At 38.1% G+C, this 23,285-nt stretch overlaps 1 protein-coding gene and 1 pseudogene across 1 annotated transcript in view; both read left to right on the top strand.

The window, feature by feature from the left end:
• Positions 1–23,285, top strand: part of PRRG1 (proline rich and Gla domain 1) — an 89,761-nt gene that overhangs the window by 52,718 nt on the left and 13,758 nt on the right. The window contains 2 exon segments of the mRNA XM_036271306.1: positions 5,628–5,722; positions 5,724–5,789. Coding sequence (XP_036127199.1) covers positions 5,628–5,722; positions 5,724–5,789 — 161 coding nt within the window.
• Positions 15,792–16,326, top strand: LOC118636010 (annotated as a pseudogene).

Genomic DNA, 23,285 nt, shown 5'->3' with positions numbered 1-23,285 from the left:
TTGCTGAGTGTTTTTACCAGAAATGGATGCTGGATTTTGTCGAAGGCTTTTTCGGTATCTATTGATATATTCATATGGTTTTTATTCTTCATTTTATTTATGTGGTGTATCACATTTATTGATTTGCGAATATTGTACCAGCCTTGCATCCCTGGGATGAATCCCACTTGGTCATGGTGAATATATTTTTTTTGATGTATGGCTGGATCAGATTTGCTAGTATTTTCTTCAGGACTTGGCATCTATGTTCATCAGGGATATTGACTTGTAGTTTTCTTTCTTTGTAACGTCGTTTTCTGGTTTTGGAATTAGGATTATGCTGGCTTCATAAAACCAGTTTGAAAGTCTTCCTTCTTCTTGAATTTTTTGAAATAGTTTTAGGAGAATGGGTGTTAGTTCTTTTTTGAATGTTCAGTAACACTCCCCCGTGAAGCCATCCAGGTCTGGTCTCTTCTTTGCTGGGAGAGTCTTGATTACATCTTCAATTTCCTTAGTTTTTATTGGTCTGTTCAAGTTTTCTATCTCTTCCTGGTCCAGTTTTGGGAGACTGTGTGATTATAGAAATTTGCTCATTTCACCTAGATTTTCCAATTTTTTTGGCATATGATTGTTCATAGTGTTTTTAAACAATCCTTTGTATTTCTGTGGTCTCAGTTGTTACTTCTCCTCTTTCATTTCTGATTTTGTGTATTTGGGTTCTCTCTCTTTGATTCTTGGTGAGTCTAGCTAAGGGTCCATCAATCTTGTTTATCTTTTCGAAAAACCAGCTCTTTGTTTCATTGACCCTTTTAATTGTTTTTTTGGACTCTATGCCATTTATTTCTGCTCTGATCTTTACTATTTCCTTTCTTCTACTTGCTCTGGGGTTTTCTTTTTGTTTGCTCTCTAGTTCTTTAAGTTGTGAGGTTAGGTAGTCTATTAGAGATTTTTCTTATTTCTGAAGGTAGGCCTGTAGGGCTATGAACTTGCTTCTCAGAACTGCTTTTGCTGCATCCCATAGATTTTGTGTTGTTGTGTGTTCATTTTCATTGGTTTCCAGGAAGTTTTTAATTTCTTTCTTGATCTCCTCGGTAGCTCATTTGTTGTTTAATAACATGCTATTTAGCTTCCATGTGTTCAAATGTCTTTGCATGTTCGTGTTGCAATTTATTTCTAGTTTCATGCCATTTTGATCTGAGAAGATGCTTGATATGATTTCAATCTTCTTGAAATTGTAGAGATTTAGTTTGTGTCCTAACATGTTGTCTATCTTTGAGAATGTCCCATGTGCACTTGATAAGAATGTGAATTCTGTAGTTTTGGGGTGTAATTCTCTGTAGATATCTATTAAATCCATTTGGTCTAGTGCTTCATTTAGAGTCTGTGTTTCCTTGCTAATTTTTTGTCTAGAGGATCTATCTAGTAATGTCAGGGTGGTGTTGAAGTCCCCTGGTATTGCTATCGATTTCTCCTTTGAAGTCTTCCAGAAGATTTTTAATATATGTTGGTGCTCCTATATTGGGTGCATATATGTTTATCAAGGTTATATCTTCCTGTTAAATAGATACTTTCAATATTATGTAGTGGCCTTCTTTGTGTCTAGTTATGGCCTTCATTTTGAAATCTATTTGATCAGATATGAGTATTGCTACCCCAGCTTTTTTTTCCTTTCCGTTTGCTTGGAAGATTTTTTTTCCATCCCTTGACTTTCAGCCTATGTGAGTCTTGTTGGGGGGATGGGTTTCTTGTAACAACATAGAGATGAGTCATGCTTTTTTATCCAATCAGCTGCTCTGTGTCTTTTCATCGGAGCATTCAGTCCATTTACATTTATGGTGATTATTGATATGTATTCATTTATTGCCATTTTTATTTAGTGTCGTTCTATTTTTCTTCCTATATCTCCTGCTAATTACAGCAGTCCTTTTAACATTTCTTGCAGTGCTGATTTGGTGCTAATGTATTCCCTTAGCCCTTTTTCTGTCTAGGAAGCTCTTTATTTGACCTTCTATTTTGAATGATAGCCTTGCTGGATATGGTAGTCTTGGATTCAGATCCTTGTTTTTCATGACCTTGATTACTTCATGCCATTTCCTTCTGGCCTGTAGTGTTTCTGTTGAGAAGTCAATTCACAGCCTTACAGGGTTTCCTCTGTAGGTAACGTGTTGCTTATCTTTTTCTGCCTTTAGGATGCTCTCTTTGTCTTTAATTTTTGGCATTTTAATTACTGTATGTGTTGGTGTGTGCCCGTTTGGGTTCTTGTTACTTGGGGCTCTCTGTGCTTCTTGAACTTGAATGCCTTCTTCCTTCACCAAATTAGGGAAGGTTTCTGTCAGTATTTCTTCAAATATATTCTCTAACCCTTGCTCATTTTCTTCTTCTTCAGGGACTTCTATGATGCAAATATTATTACGTTTCCAGTTGTCCCACAGTTCTCTTAAGGCGTCTTCCTGTTTTTTAATTGTTTTTTCCTTTTGGTTTTCTGATTCGTTAATTTTTTTCTACCCTATCTTCTGATTCACTGATCCAGTCTTCAGCTTCATCTACTCTGCTATTTAGACTTTCCAATGTGTTATTTATTTCTGATATGTCATTCTTTATTTCTTCTTGGTGGTTTTTAATTTCCAACTGGTTGATTTGCAACATTTCTATGTCTTTACTCATATTGCTCATGTCCTTACACATGGTGTTGAGCTTCCTCAAGATCATGGCTCTGAATTCTAGTTCTGTTAACTTGTTTAATTGCACCTCATTTTTCTCATCTTTGGTAGAGGTCTCTTATTCTTTCATTTGGCTTTTGTTTCTGTGTTTTACCATTTTGGCTATTACAGTGGGCTTTGGAGCCTGCCAAATTTTCCCTGTGGGTGTTGGTGTTCTGCTGTTTGTGGTTCCCTCTCCTGGGTTTGGATGCTCCAGGGAGGACCCAAGTTAAACACCACTGTCAAGTCTTACTTTTCTGGTTAGAGTTGTTAGGCCAGGGTTGGTACAGTTATCCTCTAACTTTTTGCCTGGAGGCTATCATTAGTGCTTACCTGAAGTGCCTTGGCCTCTCAATTGAATGAAAAACTCCCTCAGGTGCTCAGAGTAAGAGGATGTCCGGAGGGTAGGGCAGATGCTGGTTGTTAATGGGCCTCAATTTGCATTTCAATGGCCACTGGGTGGGGTTGAATATACGAGGGAGGTGCTGCTGCCTCTCCCAGGAGCCCTGGGAAGGAGTAAGATGACCACAGTCCTGCGTGGCTGCAACTCAGCAAAAGCTGTGAGTGCCCTCCAAATCCGGAGTGTCCCCACACAGTTCCAGTCCAGTCCACCCTTCTTCTGCTGGAGCCCAAGGTGAGTGGCTGTGGCTATTTTAGCCTCTGTCCTGGCTCTGCACTGTGGAGCCGCTTGGGTGTTTAACCCGAGGGCGCCGCTCCCAGCCAAGGCTGCTGCTTCCAGCTAAGGCCGCTGCTCACTGCTAAGGCCGCTGCCGACCGTGGGCTCCCAGCCCGCCTCCCGCAACTCCACAAGCCTACCAGGATTGAGTCAGTGTCCCTGGTTATATGGTCCTCCAAGCTGCTTTTCTGTTGCTTTTTCCTGACGATTTGTCTTTACTTTCGTTGTAATTGCAGTTTGGTCCTGGGAGATGGTCTGTGTAGCTTTCATTCACTCCCCTGCCATTTTGGAATCCCCCAAAATGTCTTTTTAAATTTTTTAATCCTAGCATTATATAAATTCCTTCTTCAGAACTAGTTTTCTCAGAAACTCACATTTGGGTGGTGGTTCTCAAAATGTGGTATTAGGACTAGTAGCACCAGCATTACCTTTGAACTTATTAGAAATGCAAGTTAGTGGCCCCACCCAGACTTATGGAATCAGAAACTCTGGGAGCTGGGCACAGGATTATGATGCTGCTAAGCTGTGAGAAGCACTGACAGAAAAATTCCACTGATATTTCTCATCTCAGTAGCACCCTTTTAGTTTCCTTCATAGCACTTATCACAGTTTTAAAAGATTTCTTCTAATGGTATTTTAGCACTGTATGATTCATTGATAGATGGTTACCTTCTGAGGTACAGAAGGAAGGAAACACTTATGGAAGGCCACTATAGTTTTCAGCCTAGTATAGGTACATCTAGCTGGTATCAATTTGGATAGTTTAAAGAATCCTCAGTAATAAATCTCTATCTTGTATACAATGAAAGACACATCTCTCTAATGAGGTGAAACTTAAATTCATTGCTATTGTTATCATTTTTAAAAGAGCATTTGCTGTTTTTCATTTACTTCAAAATGTTATTTGTAAAATATGGACATTTTTAAACATCTTGAAGGATCTGTAATGTGCCTTCTCTTATGTCAGAAGTCTATCAGATTAGAGAATTTTCTAATTTATTTGCAGTAGCAGAGATTAATTTTAAGTAGCATTGTATTTATCTCTGCAAATAAGTATGACACTTTCAGAAAAATGTAATTGAAATATAGTTTTAAATCAGTGGTTCTCAACCTGTGGGTCACGACCCCTTTGGGGGTCGAACGACCCTTTTACAGGGGTCACCTAATACATAACAGTAACAAAATTAGTTATGAACTAGCAACGAAAATAATTTTATGGTTGGGGGTCACCACAACATGAGGAACTGTATTAAAAGGTCGCAGCATTAAGAAGGTTGAGAACCAGCCCAGCCGGTGTGGCTCAGAGGTTTAGCGTCGGCCCATGCACCAAGAGGTCGCTGGTTCAATTCCTGGTCAGGGCACATGCCCAGGTTGTGAGCCCAATCCCTAGTGAGGGGCATGTAGGAGGCGGCCAGTCGATGTTCTCTCTCATTGATGTTTCTATCTCTCCCTCTCCCTCTAAAGAATTAATAAAGAAAAAAAAAGGTTGAGAACCACTATTTTAAATGAATGTGTATGTAAAAATAAAAATAATTCCCCATAACTGTGCATATAATTATTGCCTTATTTATTATATTGGGTATAATAAATTTGTATTTTGAATGTTTATATGAAATGCCTCTGTAAGTCATGCAGAATTTCTTTTTCTGAAGGACTGTGAAATGGGGTTGAATATATTAAAGTGTCGCAATATATTTAACTTAAATGAATTTAGAATATAATTATTAGTGTTCCTTGGAATGAATTATGGCTATATTCATTTTAATTTCTTGATATTGTTTTGTCACCTCTTATTTTCCATACAGGTAAGGCTCCTCTGGGTTTATATTATTAGGTCAGTTGGCATTCTATTTATTTTTAGTTAAGGGACAAAGACTGATAGTCTAGAGGCTGAATTTTGATTTGCTTGCTGCTGTCCAACAGCAGAGTGCTTCAGGGTATCTACTTATAATAATAGCTATAAGTGGTGCTATCATTATTACTATATTTAAACCCCCATGGTTGACAGGAATGTGCTAAAGCCTGAATATAATATAGTTAACTATGTCACTGCCCCTGCCCAGGGCAACTGCTACTGAAAGGACATATGTGATGAGGAAGATGGCAGATGTGGTGGTTTGGAGCTAAATATTAATTACTTCATTGCTGACTCACAGAAAGAAGTTTAGGGTGTTGGCTTTGTTTTCTAAGGAGCATCTAGCAGTTTTCATCTTATATATTAACTTTCCACATGTTTATTATAATTTTATGCTTATTATTATATCTCTTTTTAGTTTTCCTCATGGGAGACAAAGCCAATTCAGTACTAAAACGCTACCCAAGAGCTAATGGACTTTTTGAAGAAATAAAACAGGGCAACACTGAACTGTGAATGCAAAAGAGAAGTCTGCACATTCGAAGAAGCAAGAGAAGCTTTTAAAAATAATGAAAAAAACTGTAAGTATATTGGCAGTTTTTAAAATTTTTCACAGATGTGATATTTTTTATGTACATTTGAAATCTGCCTTCCCAAATGGTGTGCATTCCTAGCAGTTAAAAATTACCCTCGTGAAGAACTCTGAAAGTGGCATCTAACTAAAAATACTGTGTGGGTAGGAGGGCTAGATTCACATCCCTGTATGTCGGTGTGTCTCTGCAGATCCCGTTTCCATAAGACTCTGCTGAACTGAGATTTGTCATTTTAGCAAGGAAAGCATTCGTTTCACAGGAAGCTTTGTTTGGGGAAAGTCATAGATAACATCACTCCCTTATTCTGCCTAATTAGAGAGAAAGTGTGGAGGAAGCTAATGATGCAGATACTACTTTAAAATGGTTTACTTCTCCTACCAAAGAAAAGACATATCTGAACTCCTCCCCACTCTGTGAGAATAGTCCTCTTCACCTCTCTTTACTCTAGTCTGTGTACTCTTCAAGGAGAGCAGGGATGAGAAAGCATAAGGCAGTGGTATAAATTTTGTAGACCTGCTCTGCATTTGTAAATCACATTACCAGAGGTATCCATTATATGAAGATCCATGAAGATAACACTAGATGGTAAACAAGGAATGTCACATGTGCTAGAGGAACATCAAATTTTATTATGGAAGTAAAATTTTATTGCAGAAGTTTTAAAGAAACGGGGTGTGAACTGTTGATAGATAGAGAAGGACCAGGAATAAGAGGAAAGAACTCAAGGTTTTATACATTTCTTAGGTTGGTTCCTAAGTAATGTTCTGTTGCTATTGTAAATGGGGTGTTCTTTTCTATGATATATTCGAACTGGTTATTATTTGGGTAAGCTACTGGTTTTTTAAACCTTATTGAATTATAATTGACATCCCATTAACCATACATATTTCATGTATACAATTTGGTAAGTTTTGACATATATGTACACTCAAGAAACCATTACCACAATCAAGATAGTAAACAAATTCATCATCCCCAAAAGTTCCTTCTTGCCCCCATATAATTCCCTCTTCTCATCTCTCCCCACAAACAGTACCCCCCAGGCAATGATTGATCTGATTTTTGTCACTATAGATTAATTTATATTTTCTATAAAGTCATACACTATGTATTCTTTTTTATCTGACTTCTTTCACTCAGCATAACTATGTTCAGATGCATCCATATTGCATGTACCATCAGTTCATTTGTTTTTATTGCTGAGTAGTATATCATTATGCATATCCCTGGACATTGGGATTGTTTCCATTTTGGGGTTACTACAAATAAAGCTCCTATAAACACTTATGTACTAGGTTATTATTATTATTATTATTATTATTATTATTATTTTTTATCCTCACCCGAGGACATTTTTTCTATTTTTTGTTCAGATAGAGTGGGAGGGAGAGAGAGGAAGAGAGAGAGAAACATCGACGTGAAAGGGACACGTCGAGTGGTTGCCACCCACACGACCCAACCAGGGCCGGGGACAAACTGCAACCGAGGTACGTGCCCTTAGCGGGAACCGAACCCGGGTCTCTCAGGACCGCAGTCCGACGCCCTAACCGCTGAGCCAAACCGGCCAGGGCTAGGTTATTAATTTTTTAATTAAAGAATCACATATTTATTTTGACTTGAGTTCTAAGATACCTTATGGTATAAGATATAATTTCAGGGATGCATTATGTGTTTCCAAACTTTTTATTTTGAGATAATTATAGACTCACAGAAAATTACAAAGATAATCCAGAGTCCCCTTGTAACCTTTACCCAGTTACCCCCAATGTTACATCTTACATAATTGTAGTACAATACCAAAACCAGGAAACTGACATTGGAACACTCTGTGTATGTAGCTCTGTGCCATTTTGTCATGTGTGTAGATCCTATAATCACCACTAATAATACAGATGGAGAATTCTTTCATTACCGCAAAATTCTTCCTTAGTACTCATACCACCCTTCCCCTATCCACCATCCCTAACCTCTGGTAATCATTAATCTGCTCCCTCACCTCTATAATTCTGTCATTGCAAAAACGTTATAAAATTGGAATTATCTAATATGGGACCCTTTGTTACTGGCTTTTTATACTCAGCCAGTATGCTCTTGAGATTTATTCAAGTTGTTGTATGTATCAGTAGTTCATTTTTTCATTGCTGAGTAATATTCTGTGGTATAGATGTGTCACTGTTTGTAGAACCATTCACTCCTTGAGGGACATCTGGTTGTTTCCAGTTTAGAGCTATTACAAATAAAGCTTCTATAAATATTTATGTACAGGTTTTCATGCAGACATAAGTTTTTATTTCTCTGGGATTATAAATCCCCAGGAGTACAATTGTTGGGTTGTATGATAAGTGTATGTGTAGTTCTTTAGAACACTGACAAACTAATTTGTCATTGTACAAATTACCATTTTACATTCCCTCCAGCAGTGTTTGAGTGATCCAGTTTTTATGTATACTTGCCAGCACTTGGTGTTGTTACTATGCTTTATTTTAGTCATTCTGATAGGTGTGTAGGGATATCACATTGTGGTTTTAATTTCCATTTCCTTACTGACAAATGATGTCGAACAACTTTTTATGTGCTTATTTGCTATTTGTTTATTCTCTTTAGTGAAATCTCCCTTCATGTCTTTTGCGTATTTTCTTTTTTTACATTAATTTTTAAAATGGAGATATAATTAACACACAACATTGTATTAGTTTTAGATGTACAACATAATGATTTGATATATGTATATACTATAAAAGTATTGCCTCAGTAAATTTAGTTAACATCCATCACCACACAATTTTTATTCTTTTTTCTTGTGATGAGAACTTTTAAGATCTACTCTCTCAGCAACTTTAAAATATGCAATATAGTATTTATTAACTATAGTCCCTGTCACTGTGCTATATGTTACATCCCCATGACTTATTTTTTAACTAAAAATTTGTACCATTTTAAAAATTTATTTTTTAAGTATAGTTGGTATACAATCTTATATTGGTTATATTAGTTTCAGGTGTACAATAAATAAAGTGATTTGACATTTTTACACCTTATAAAGTGATCACCCCACTAATCTAGTAATCACCCGTCCCTTTTGACTCTCTTTACCCATTTTGCCCATCCCCCAACCCCATCTCTGGCAACCACTCTTTTGCTTATTTTCTAATTGGATTGTTTGTTTTATTTTATTATTGAGTTGTGAGATTTTTTTGTATGTTCTAGATAAATCCGTTGTCAGATATGTTTTGTAGGCTGTTGGTTTTTGTGTTAACTGTATGTCTTACTACACTACTAACCTCTTTTATTGCTTGAGTTAGTTTTATCATTGACTCTCAGGGTGAACAATGTCTTTAATGCTTACGTCTCTGGCCTTTATGCATCTTAATGCTTTTATGTATCCTTTCCTGTCCTCAGAGACAGGATGCTGTATTTCAGTAATATTTGAAACTACTCCTTCAGCAACTGCTCAAGCAGTTCTCTGCACTCTCCAGCATCACCTTTTCCTCATTCTCATTATCCTACACACCTTTTGGAGGGAAAAAACTCTTTACCCCACACCCCTCTCTAGCAACCATCTCATTTCTTGAAACTCTACTCTCTCTATACTCATTCCCTGTTGAGTTTTTCTCCTCTCAGAGCTTGAAATTTTAATAATTCCCAAATGTATTTATATCCTGGAGGACTACCCTAAACTGCAGACCTGTATGACTAACTGCCTACTCAGCATCTCCTCTTTAAAGTGAATATGGTTCTGAAACTAAACCTAGACAGATTAGGGCCCCTTCCCCCAAAATTTGCTCCTACCACAGACTGATCTCAGTAAGTGGTAACTGCCCATCCATCTCTTTGCTAAGCTCTAAACCTTGTTGTCATCCCTGACTCTTCTCTTTTTCATATCTTATACCCACCTGCCGATAGTGTTGGTTCTAACATGAAAATATATTTAGAATCTAGCCACTTCTCAGTCTCTCTACTTGTTACCACTTTACACCCAAGCCACCATCACTCTTTCATCTATCCTACCTTAAATTTCAACCGTTGCCCCTTCTGTGAAGTATTTTTCTTTCCAGCACTTATCACCATCTGGCATTTGTTTAGTGTTGTTTTCACCCCAGAACTATTAGTTCTATGACAGTAGCATTTCCCATCTGTTTTGCTCATGCCTATGGTCTTTAGCACATAAAACAGTGCTAAAGGTGAACAATGTCTATTTAATAGGAATTAAATATTTGATGAAACATTGAATGAATGATCAAGTGGATTGGAATATTACAAAGCACATTTAATTCATTGCAAGAAGTTATTTAAAACTTGTTCACAAGTTAGCTGGTAGATGTGGACTTAATTTTTTATTTTTATTTATTTTATTTATTTTTTTTATCCTCACCCGAGGAGGACATTTTTCCATTTTTTGTACAGATAGAGTGGGAGGGAGAGAGGGGAAGAGAGAGAGAGAGAAACATCGATGCGAAAGGGACACATCGAGTGGCTGCCACCTGCATGACCAACCAGGGCCGGGGACAAACTGCAGCCGAAGTACATGCCCTTAGCGGGAACCGAACCCGGGTCTCTCTGGACCACAGGCGGACGCTCTAACCGCTGAGCCAAACCGGCCAGGGCTAATTTTTTATTTTTAATCATCACCTAAGGATAATTTTCCATCCATCTTCAGATGGGGGAGGGGGAAGGATAGAGAGAGAGAGAGAGAAACAATTATGTGAGAAAGACACATCGACCGGTTGCCTCCTGCACGGCCCCAACCAGGGCTGGGAACTGAACTGCAACTGAGGTACATGCCCTTGGCTGGAATCGAACCTTGACATGACTCTGGTCTGCAGGCTGATGCTCCAACCGCTGAGCCAAACTAGCCAGGGAAGATGTGGACTTAATTAAAAAATATTATTATTTCTTGTTATGTTCCTCCCCTTAACTATTTGTTTAGTAAAATACATCACGCAGAAGTTTACTCATACATTACATGTTCATCATCCCTAATTCTGGATTATGTGAATTTAGAAGTCTGTTTCCAGTATAACATGTTGGATTTTTTTTTCTTTTTTTGTAATTTTTTTTACCTAATTTGGACCAGAAGTCTAATTATATTATATGGTGGGAGAAAATGTACTGTACTTTGCAGTTCTCATTTTCACCATGTAGAAATTTGGTCGGATTTCAGACATTATCTGCCGAGTGCCTACTATGTAACAGACATAGTGCATACAACAGTGAATAAGCTGACCCTTCCTCATGGTATTTGAGATCTGGTAGAGACAGCAGACATATACACAAAGGCTTACATAAGCCATGGCAAAATTCTCTGTTTTGAGAATCAAATGAACATGTTTTGGTATCTCAGCTCTGCCACCTACTGACTGTATTGCTTATGAAACTTTTCACCTTTCTAGGCCTTAAGTACTGTATCGTCTAAAAGGGAGAAATTATACCTACAGCATTTGGTTTGGTGCTGTGCATTTAGCTTAGTGCCTGGCACAGAGAAAGCCTTCAATGCATATATTTTGTTCTGGTTTTTAGGAGCTGAATTAGAGCCACTTTATTTTGGAATGATTTTTTTATCTCTACCATTGCTTTCTCTCTTCCTCTCTGTGGGTCCATGAGGGTTGTTTGCATTTTGGAACTTTTAATCTTGAACTAACATGAAGAAAATAATAGTAATTTTTAAAAACAACTATTTCAGAACTTTTCTTTATAAATTAATTCTAATGTATTTGTGCTTGGCTTTCTAAAATGGCTGTCCTCAAACTTCAGAGTGTATAAGAATCATCTTGGCTGCTTATCATAACCACATAGTCCCACTCAGTGCCCAGATCTGGTTTTCTAATGTCATTCCACAGTAAAAGAAACAAACTCTTTGGGGAGTGATTGATTCTAGGCCTGGGGCAAGGAGAATACAAAATGAGCTGGAGCATATTGTAGTACCAGGAAGGAAGGGAGTGCTCAAAGAAACAAAGAATGGGAGCATGACAAAGGGACACAGGAGCCATCCTGAAGGAACTCTCTATGGCCAAAGCTGGAACAATTTGAGCATTGGATTATAATATTGTGGTACTGGATTATAACCCAAAGCATACAATAAATGCATGAGTTGATAATGATATGAATGAGTGAGTGAATGAATGAATGAATGAATGAACAGGAGAGAAGAGATAATTTTCTACAGTAAACAAGAATTCCAAATTATACATATTCCTCCCCCAGAAGGCAGGGCTTAATTGTCTGTTTCTTATGAGTGAGGCTTGGACTTAATGATCTGCTTCTAAAGAATAAGTATGGAAAGTGGGAGGAAATATGTTTATAGTGGAGAAAACTGACCAACACTGCCTTGACCAGGTGATTAAGGCTAGTATCATTAGTGATAAGTCATATATATATCATGTGAGGAGAAGGGACTTCTCTTTGTTACTCCCCCCCCTCCCCCGAAACCCCATAACATGACCTCAGGGGGATCATGAGAAAATTACTAAAGATATCCAAATTGAGAGACATTCTTCAAAATGTTTTGCTCCTCAGAACTGTCAAAGTCATGAAAAAGAAGAAAAGACTAAAACTGTTGCAGACCAGAGGAGACTATAGAGACATGGCGATTGAATGTAATGGGGATTGGATTCTGGAGCAAAAGTTCATTAGTGGGAAAACTAGTGATGTGTTGTTCATAGCAATGGGCCACTAGTGGTTCATTAATAATAACAAATGTACTATCCCAATGTAATTTGCTAACATTAGGTGATACTAGGTGAGGGGTACAGGGGAATTCTCTGTAATATTTTTGCAACTTTCCTGTACATCTAAAATTATTCCAAAGTAAAAAAAAAATTATTTAGGGCCCACAGATCTTTACAGGGCCACAGAACCTGCATTGTTGAGCAGTCTTGGGAATTTTAATGCAGATAACATTTTGTTAGATTGTAAAGCAAGTGGTTTAACTAAAACTGATTAGTTAAAATACTCAAAAAGCTTTGCAGTGGGTGGTTTTTCTGGGGTTATGGATGACTTTCCTGTCTGGGTGCATCATCCCAAGTCTGTCCTATTATTGTCTGTGCACTCCATGCTCTACTCTACCCCAAGTTGTGGTTGCATTTTAGAAACTGAGTGAATAATAGCTAAGGATGTTAGATCTAAGTGCAGAGATTCCTTTTTAGATAATGTTTCATTCTGAAGTGTTGCCATTTAAATTTGTTTATTGTGGAAATTGTTGAAAGAGAAAATGAAGAAAGAGATATGCAGTGCCCTTTCATACAAGGATGTGTTATAAAATCTACACTGGAAATCTCTGAGTTCAGAGCCCTTGCCAGGAATTAGCATGTCGACACTTACGGGTAGTGATAGTGATTACAAAAGACTCTCAATGTCTCAGGTATTTAAGAGTTAGTCACTCGTTTTCTGGAGATTACTCATCGCTCTTACAGGCAGAAACTCAGATTCTTTGGGATTTTTAGTGAAACTCCTGTTTCACTTAGCTTCCCATGATCCATTGATGGTACTCGAGCCACTGATTCAGAACTTTGCCCTTTGAAGGATGATGCAACTCAGGAAAGAAGGGAAGTAGGAATTGAGTCTGGGCATAGACATATGGGGGCAAACAGAGTGGTGCTGTGTCCATCTCCAAACTATACCCTGTGCATTTCCTTCCAAATCTTCCCACACTTTCCCTTTGCTATACCCTTTCCAGGTCCTTGTGGGGGAGGAGCCAAATATGAAGTTACCCTTCAGCCACATGCGGGTGGTTTCCCGGACTCCCATAGGCTTTCTTACTCTTTCTTTTTGGGGTCTCTTGAGAATAAGTTAAACGGGATCAAAATATGTTATTTTTATGTAATTAATATTTTGAGCTACTGGAGAGATGAGGAAGGTCTGACTCAGATATCACTTTGTCCATTCATTATATGATCATTTATATTAAAATTTTATTGATTATATTGTTGATGTTGTTTTTAAATTAGTGATGAACTTTATTCTGTGGCAGTGGACTCTTTTGTAGATTATAAATCCTATGTAGTCTCAGTTCTTTTCAGGTTATGATAATAACTTAATTTAGAGGTTTTCAGCCTGTATATTCCCAACAGTGGACTTGGCTCCAGTGTGGGTCTGTCCTGCCCTTGCTGAAGTCAGTTAACCTTGACCTGAAGTTATCTCATCAGGTTTCCTCTGCCAGTGCCAGTTCATCTTTTTCAGACCTGCCCTCCCTCAGCCACTGGATACTGTGGGACTGATAGTTCTTTTTTTTGTCACTTGCATTATAGCTTTAATATAAATCTGCATATTATAGACAGCAATGTCTAGTTAGTGATGCCCTTTCTAACCTCTAAAAATGCTACTGATGACCCATGATTTCACTGAAGACTCATATAGAATTTCAGAATTCATTGGTGCTCCTTGTTAGAATTAATTTGCCAGAGGAGTTCTTCTAGTGGATCTGGCAGAATCCCAAGGGTTCCATGGCAATACTGCACTAGAGTTTAAGGTCACCTAAAAGACAAGTCACATATGTCTAAAAAGACCTTGCTTTGTGTAGCCACTCTACTTGGACAGTCTAAACTTCTGTCCCTTAGAGACAAGCAGATATCCTTTCTAGGCACTTTGGACATACAAACTCCTGTCCACTCTCTTCCATTCAAAACTTTAGTGTTAGGTTTGGTTTATGCTCACCTTTTCCTCCTCCGCTCCTCTACCTCCTGCTAAAGCTTGACCTTAAGATGGTGGAGTGAGGAGAGAGACATGATCTGCTCTTTATCCCTTACCCCCTCCCATTTCTTTCTTCTCTGGTATTTTGAGGACTGGAGGGAAGGAATGAGAAAGGGGACAGATGTCTCTAACTTAACTGGTATTGCTATAGCCCCTTCTTGGCTGTAACTAATTCTTTGGTGAGATTAATTGTAAGTTGGGTGGGAGGTGCACCATTTTCAAGCGGTTCTAGAAGAAGCTTCCCCACAACAAAGTTCCAAGAGTAGGAGTTAGAACTCATGTAGGCCTCTTTTGCCTTATTTCCCAGCTGGCTCCTATCCTGATATGCACACCTCACTTTCTTGTTTTAGGGGCCCTTTGCCTGGCAAATAGCCCTCTGGGGCAGAGTAACAGTAACATGGATCAAGGTTTCCACAGTATCCACCTAACCTATGGTACAACTTGTTTTAATCCTTGGAAAGGATCTGCTTCATTGTTGACCCCATTCTCTACCTCACTTTTCCCCAAATGTACCCTGCCCATCATAGGGGCACAGGGGCCAGGAGTGAGGTACATCAGCCAGTCCACTGCTTAAGTGGATGTCCACTCAAGGAATGAAATGGCAATATCCTACAACTGGCTTTATTGGAACTTCCCTCAGTAGTTCAAAGTCTTAGTGATAAACAATAACTTTGAATTTATGAAAATGTGACAAGCCAACCTAGCATGTGCATTAGTGATCCTAGTGGCCCTGTCAGCTACTGTGCTGCTGCTTTGGGATGCTCGACTACTTGATTGGCAGTACTGTCATTGTTAAAAAGGCTCATATTATCCAACAGTGAGCTGCAGTCAGTCAGTGAGATTGATGAGAATAAAACCTTCACATTCAAATTGGGATCTGAGTAGAATCCTAGATCAGCAACTTTGCTTGGTAAATGTTTAATGCATCTATTACAGTCAAACGTCTGTTCTCGAAAGGCTCCCATCTCGAACAATTCGGTTCTCAACCAAGTTGTTCAAGGAAAAAATTATCCTGGCTGTTGAAACAATTTTTGGTTCTCCACCTGACAACCCTTTCATGCTGATAACAGAGAGAATGCTTTTGTTGCTGGTGGAAATCTATTATTAACACAGTTTTAAAACATAAAGAGGCCATTAATAGTGCTAATGTTGCTAAGGGTGTGAAAGAAACAGTGATCACAGGCAATTGAAGAGGGGAAAAAAAAAACTGTTGTTGATTTGGATAAACAAAAAGCAGATTCTGAGAATGGAGGCTGGCGAGACTCAAGCTGGAAAGCTTCCCTTCTGGGAAATGTGGGCAGTTGCAGTCAGCTAGGATAACCGAGACCATGAGATCTCTGTGGCTGCTGAGAACCCCCTTCTTGTGCAGCCTGCTCTGGGCCTTTTTTGCCTCAGGTACCAGGGCTGAGGAGCCCGGGCTGGTTCTTCCCATTCTGTCAGTGTGGGCCTAGATAACCACAGAGTGGATGACCAAAAGCATATCATGGAACACCTAGAAGGTGTTATCAGCAAACCAAAGGCAGAGATGTCCTCACAAGAACTGCAGCTCCATTATTTCAAAATGCATGATTATGATGGCAATAATTTGCTTGCCAGCCTAGAAATCTCCACAGTTATCACTCATGTCCATAAGGAGGGAGGGAGTGAACAGGCACCATCAATGAGCAAAGAGGAACTGGTTAACTTAATAGATGGTTTTTAAGGGACAATGGCAAGAACAATGATGGATACATTGACTATGCTGAGTTTGCGAAATCACTACAGTATACATTATTTGACCATGTCCTAGTTATTATTGCAAATGTGACCCATTATAATGTGATTGAACATTTTCCATAATGCAGAATAATTAACTTCCAACTACTGCTGAAGTATTTTGGTACAAACCTGTAGCAAGTGTTAACACTGGTGTGAGAAAGAGAAGTCGAGAGAAATAAAAGAGAAGCTAAATGGACCATATTGTAGTTCCCAAGCACTGTTAAATCTCCTGTTGGAAAAGAATTTGATTAAGTAATCTTTTTAAGAATATAAGATAATTGGAGCTGAGTACTCAGAAACATGACTGTAGAATACCGCTAGTCTCTTGGTTTTCATTCATGCTACCTGAAAAGTAAGACAGGCTTTGCCAGGTGGGCACACTTTTCAGTCACAGTGAAGGAATAGAATCAGTGCCAAATGTTCCCCCTTGTGGGTCCTGTCTCTTCAGGTAAACATGGTTAGTATTCTATAAAGTTCCCTGGCTTAAATTATTACTTGCTCTGGGCAAGTGAGTATTGATTAAGCTATTTCCAAGCCACAGAAAGCATACACGAATACCAGGTATTGAGTTCAGCTAGCCAGAGTCTGTATCTTCTGGCATTTTGGATATGATATACCACTGACCTAAGTGATTAACCTTTTTCAGTTTTTCAATATTTTATAAAACTACCACCATATCCTTGTACTCTATTTCTTCTGTGTCTTCTTCAGCCTGAGAGAGATCTTGATATAAAAGTGTTCTCTAATCAATAGCACATGTTTTAGTTTTCTTCATATTTATATTTAACTCTTGTTTCTAGGGTTTCATTTTTGCAGTTTAGAAACATAGGAATGCAAGGATTTATTCCATCTGCTTGATACAGTGCTTGATCACTAGCTGTCGTCCTAAATGAAAAGGTCATTCACCAAGCACAGTGATTAGCCTGATACAAATTGTATTTAGAAAGACTGTTGTTTAAAATACCTATTCTAGCCTAAATATGTGAATTCTTTCAGATCAGGAAAGATTAGAAAAAGAAGCCCCAAAATTCTTAACAGTGTGAGTCTCAAAGATAGTTGAAAGTAAGAAGCAGCAGCAAATTGTAATTTGGTTTATCACAGTGGTGGACATACTGTGACAGAAAATCATGAAATGATGATTGAATGGGGGAAAATTGCATAAAATTTTCTGTAAGATGTATAGAAACTTATTGTCTTTATTAAAATATTATAAGAAAACATATGTATTTGTAAAAATGGTTTCCTGTGTCAAGTATTTGTGCAATCAGAGCTGAATTATAAACTATTCTTGTAAACTCCAGTTGTTTTGAAAGATTTATATAATGAATTCTGGATATATGACCAATAAAACTGATGAAACAACAACAAAAAAGCAGTTAGCCAGTGACAGCATTTCACAGGCAGTGATATGTGAAAGAACGACTTGCTGCATACTGACCTCCTGAAAGACACCCCTGGAATGAGTGCTAAAAGTGATTCTTTTAAGGCTGGTAGGGGTGGTATAGTAAATTTAAGAAAATAAGTGTTGATTTATAGATTAAGCAGTACATTAGACATGTACTGTATATAAGAAAGGTTAAAACTGGAAATTATTTGTGGATCTGGAACAGGTTAATTCAATTTACATTATTTCTAACGGGAAAAAATGATTTGGTTTTCAAACAAACTGCTTCTCGAACAGCCTTCTGGAACAAATTAAGTTCAAGAACTGAGATTCCACTGTATTTCCTATGAATTAATGACGTCACATGCCTCTGGAGCATAGCATACTAGGGGGCGGGGGTTAGCTATGAATTCAAGAACAGGGGTTTCGTTTACCTGTGAACCCAAGGAATTACATTCCTTAGCCTAATACACTAAACCTCTGCCTCCAAAAAAGGAAAAGAAAGAAAAAAGTCAGAAACCACCCATTCTAGGATGAGACTGAAGTGTTGTTAAATGACACACTATCCAACAAAAATGTCAATTTGTTTCTTTATTAATGTTTTCTATCAGTGTACATAATACTGTAGACTGACTATTGGGGCCACAAATAAATTATTAAAAAGTATAAACAATTATGAATAGTAAAAAAAAAAAGTAGTTACTTTGATAAATGTATTCAGGCAAGTGGATGACAAAACCCAATAAATATTACAATATTTCATCAATTCTCTGATCATTTATTCACATTTTAACTTCTCTGAAATTGAGGTACAGTTTACAATCACTGACATATCATGAATTAGTTGAAAGCATGTTTCTTCTTTTTTTTTGAATTTAAAGACATAAAACAGTATGCTATTCAATCCATAGTAAATTTGATAAAATATAGCAACCAGTCACCACCCCAACCCACTCCTCTAAGGTTCCCATCTGGATGGGACTACTACTTTAAATCAATTTCTGTTACAGTGTGTAGCTGCTGATTTCTTTAATATTGGGGGCCATCACTGGTTCTTTGCCCCAATGCTAGGGCACAGTCCATCCAGAGCAAGGCTTCTGACCATGGATGGCTCTCATGGTTGGTGTATTAGTAACTATAGAAATAAGATTCAGTTTAGCCACTTCCAAGGTACAGTAAAATCAGTGGCAAAGGAAACTGGAACTTTGTGATAGTCAGCCCTAGGTCTTGGATACCATCAAGTTGAAACAGGATTTATTCCCCATACAACAACCAGCAGAATGAAGAAGGCTCTGTCTTCTCTTGAATTGTATGCTCTAGCAGGAGTGGGGAACTTTTTCTCTTCCAAGGGGTATTTGGATATTTATAACATCATTCGTGAGCCATATAAAAGTATCAATTTATAATTTAGCCTGCTAGATTTGGTCAGGTTAATTTGGTAAGGCCTATGATGTTAACTGATATTGATTCTGCAGGCAAGCCAGATGTTCCCACCCTTGCTTTTAGTTAATTCCATAACTTAAAGTAGCATTATTTATTATTTGAATGTTAAGATATTATCTCATTCCCAAAGCTAATATTTGATACCAGTCACTGCTCATCATGAATAGACTAAAGGCTGATTTTTCTTTCCATTTCATTGTTGAAGAAAGAATAATGGGATAGGCTCTAATCATGTTTATAACTGATAGGGTCCATAAAAACCAAATAGGTCAAGCTCTTCATTTCACAAATAACAGCCCCAGAGAAATTTTTGATTTGCTAATTTTCCCATAGCAAGTTACTGATTGATGTAGCCAGAAATGGTACCCAGTCTCCTAAATTAGTGTCTTCCCTCCCTTTCCTCCACATTGAACACAGTTCCCTCTTAATTTAATTGGTGATGGTTATGCCAAGGTTTGTACAATAGAATAATTTACTTCTAGATTTTTTTTTTTTTATCTTCACCCGAGGACATTTTTCCATATTTTGTTCAGATAGAGTGGGAGGGAGAGAGAGAGAGAGAGAGACATCGACGTGAAAGGGACACCTCGAGTGGTTGCCACCCACACGACCCAACCAGGGCCAAGGACAAACTGCAACCGAGGTACGTGCACTTAGCTGGAACCGAACCCGGGTCTCTTTGGACCGCAGGCCGACGTTCTAACCGCTGAGCCAAACTGGCCAGGGCCTAGATTTCTTATGTTGGTTTTTATTTGGCTATTAATAAAGGCACATTACAATATACTTATTCAAGCCCAGATATGATTGAAATGAAAAATTTGGTTGCTGGTACCCACCCACTCTGAGCTGTATTATTTTTACTGTTTTAAAATGCTTTAGAACAAAAACTGGGACAAACAAAGCACGTGATTTTCTTTCTATCTTTGGACAAATGTGAGTGCCAAAAAGACCAATAATATGCCTGACATCCAAGTGGAATTGGAACCCTTGGCTTTTGATTCCTAATGTAGTACTCACAAGCATCATACCATGTAGCTGACATACTTAGATATATGGCAGGATGTCTTGAAGAGAAGAAAACCCAACAGAACTTGCAATATAATTGGGACAGTTAGGAAGGAATGTAGAGGTAGGCTGAGATTTATTGTTATTATCTGAAAAGTGGCAATCTGAACTTTTAGACAGTTTTATTTTTCCTGTTTTAAAAAATAATTTATTTTTGTTACAGATGTTTCTTCTCTCCCCCCCCCCCCACACCCTCCTCCTGATCCCGCCTGCCCCCTAAACTTTGTTGTCTATGTCGATTGGTTACACACACATGAATATAAGTTCTTTGGTTTATCTCATCCATCACCCCCACCCTTGTCCTCTGAGGTTTGTCGGTCTGAACCATACTCCTTTCTATGTCTCTGGGTCTATTTTGTCCATCAGCTTACTTTGTTCATTATATTCCACAAATAAGCGAGATCATGTGGTATTTGTCTTTCTTGGCTTATTTCACTTAGCATAATGCTCTCCAGGTCCCTCCATGTCATCTCAAAGGATAAGAGATCTTTCTTTCTTATTCCATTGTATATATGTACCACAGCTTTTTTATCCACTCATCTATTGATGGACACTTGGGTTATTTCTAGATCTTAGCAATTGTAAATAGTGCTGCTGTGACCATAGGGGTACATATATTCTTTCTGATTGGTGTTTCAGGCTTCTTAGGATATATTACTAGGAGTGGGATCACTGGGTCAAATGGCAGTTCAATTTTTAACTTTTTGAGGAAACACCATATTGTTTTCCATAGTGGTTGCACCAGTCTGCATTCCCACCAGCAGTGTACTAGAGTCCCCTTTTCTCCACACCCTCACCAGCACTTGTTGTTTGATGATTTGTTGATGGCAGCCATTCTGGCAGGTGTGAGGTGATACCTCATAGTTGTTTTAATTTACATCTCTCTGATTAGTGACAAGCATTGTTTCATATGTCTCTTTGCCATTTGTATATCCTTTTTAGAGAGGTGTCTATTTAGGTCCACTGCCCATTTTTTAATTGGATTCTTTGTCTTCCTTTTGTTGAGTTGTGTGAGCACTCTATATATTGTGGAAATTAGCCCGTTATCTGATGTATCATTGGCAGTTATGCTCTCCCATATAGCGAGTTCCCTTTACATTTTGATACTTGTTTCTAGATAGTTTTGAACTAGTTTGGTTTGATGGTAAAATCATTGTCAAGGGAGCTGTCTTTAAGCTAAACAAACTGATGAGGTTTCACTATAATTCTAGAGTAATATCTGAAGAAGTAGAGGAGATAATAAATAATTAGTTCTATAAAAATTTAATGAAACTTTTCAATTCTACAGAGATTCATTTTTATTACTTAGAAAGATAGATTACATTTTAAAGATCCAGGTGCATACTAATAACTGAAATGAGATAAACTGATAAAAATAATAATTCTCTATAAACCTAGAATTTATATTAGTTTTTATTTAAAGCTGTTACATTCTACTTTGCTGTGTTCTATTTTAAAATATTAAAATTTAGGGGAAACTCTAGACAAAATAGAGATAAGTAATTATCTACTACGGATTTTAGTATCTCTCTATTTACCACAAAAAGATACTTTGTTCCAGTGTAAAACATTCTATTTGCTTTCTCCACTCTACCACATTTTGTTTTGTTTTTTAATTATTTTTAATTTTTTTCCCCTTTATTGATTTTTAGAGAGTGTGAAGGGAGAGGGAGAGAGAGACAGAAATATTGATGAGAGAGAACATCGACTGGCTGCCTCCTGCATGCCCAGCCCACTGGGGATCGGGCCCACAACCTGGGCATGTGCTCTGATTGGGAATTCAACCGGCAACCTCTGGATGCATGGGTCAATGCTCAACCACTGAGCCACACCAGCCGGGCCACTCTACCACATTTTGTATTACTTCCATTATTCTAGAAATCCTGTGCTCATTGCAGTTTGATTATGAATTCCCCTACCACAAATATTCTTGGGGAGAAAAGAAAGTAAATGCCTGAATTAATATAGTCTAATTTGCTAAGGAAGAGAAATGTGGCAGATACTGTTGATTAATGATCTAAAAACTATTTTGTCCCCTTCTTCTTGCTAAAAGAATCCCAATTTTGTAATAATATACCCAGTTGTAATGTACCTAGTTGCTAGAGGTAAATCATTAGTCTATGCCCTGACCAGATGGCTCAGTTGGTTGGAGCCTCGTCCCATACACTAAAAGGTGGAGGGTTCGATTCCTGGTAAGGGCACATACCCAGGTTGCAGGTTTGATCCCCATCAGGGTATGTGCGGGAGGCAACGGATCAATGTTTCTCTCTCACATCGATGTTTTTCTCTCTCCCTCCCTTTCTCTCTCTAAAATCCGTTTTAAAAAATCATTAGTCTAAGTCAGTCATGGCAATATTGTTTTCTTTTCATGATCTGTACTAATATTTTCTCTCTCATTATTGATAGTGGTAATTTATCTCAACAAATTTATGTTTGGTTTTATTTATATTGTCTATTTTTTGTTTACTTTTTATTTTACTGAATTCTGCTTTCTTTATCATTTCCTGCCTTCTGCTTGATTACAGTCAGCCCTTAGATGTGTGTCTAATTAGAAGCCTGCCCCTCAGACTGTGCTATGAAGATATGCTAATTGGCCTCTTTCATGGAAAGACTTAGCACATCAGTCTGTTGGTTCTTGTTGTGCCCTGGGGTTGGTAGCTGGTTAAGAACTTTTCTCTCATTGGTTACAGTCCTGTGGGACCTATGAACATAAGGCCTGCTGGCCACCAGGGCCAGGTGACTTCTGAGTGACAGCTGCAAAAATCAGGGTGCTAGATAAGGGCACAAGGTCCTATCTGGGAAAGACTAGTGAGCTGAAACAAAGCAGAGGGAGAGCACAAAGATGATGCTACTGTCCTCTATCCCCAGAGAGTACTTCAGTAGGACCCTATATGTATATTAAATTAAATATATGCCCCTCAGGCCCATGCTTTAAGGTAAGCAAGTAAACCTCTTTTACACAGTCCGAGTACCTTTCAGTTGGCTTCCAGTGCTAGGTGAGGCTGCTCCCGTGAACCCTTTAAGAACCATTTCTCAGTTTGCTATAGCCTTGTGGGTCTCCTGGAAGTGAGCCCCATTGGCTTTCAAAGCTAGATGTTTTAGGGTTTCATCTCTCTGGTACAGGTCTTATAAGTTTGGGTACCTGCTG

This window comes from Molossus molossus, unplaced genomic scaffold (genome assembly GCF_014108415.1).
Source record: "Molossus molossus isolate mMolMol1 unplaced genomic scaffold, mMolMol1.p scaffold_m16_p_2, whole genome shotgun sequence".
Classification (NCBI taxonomy): domain Eukaryota; kingdom Metazoa; phylum Chordata; class Mammalia; order Chiroptera; family Molossidae; genus Molossus; species Molossus molossus.
The sequence above is the reverse complement of the archived record's forward strand: the minus strand, read 5'-3'. Positions and strand labels throughout refer to the sequence as shown.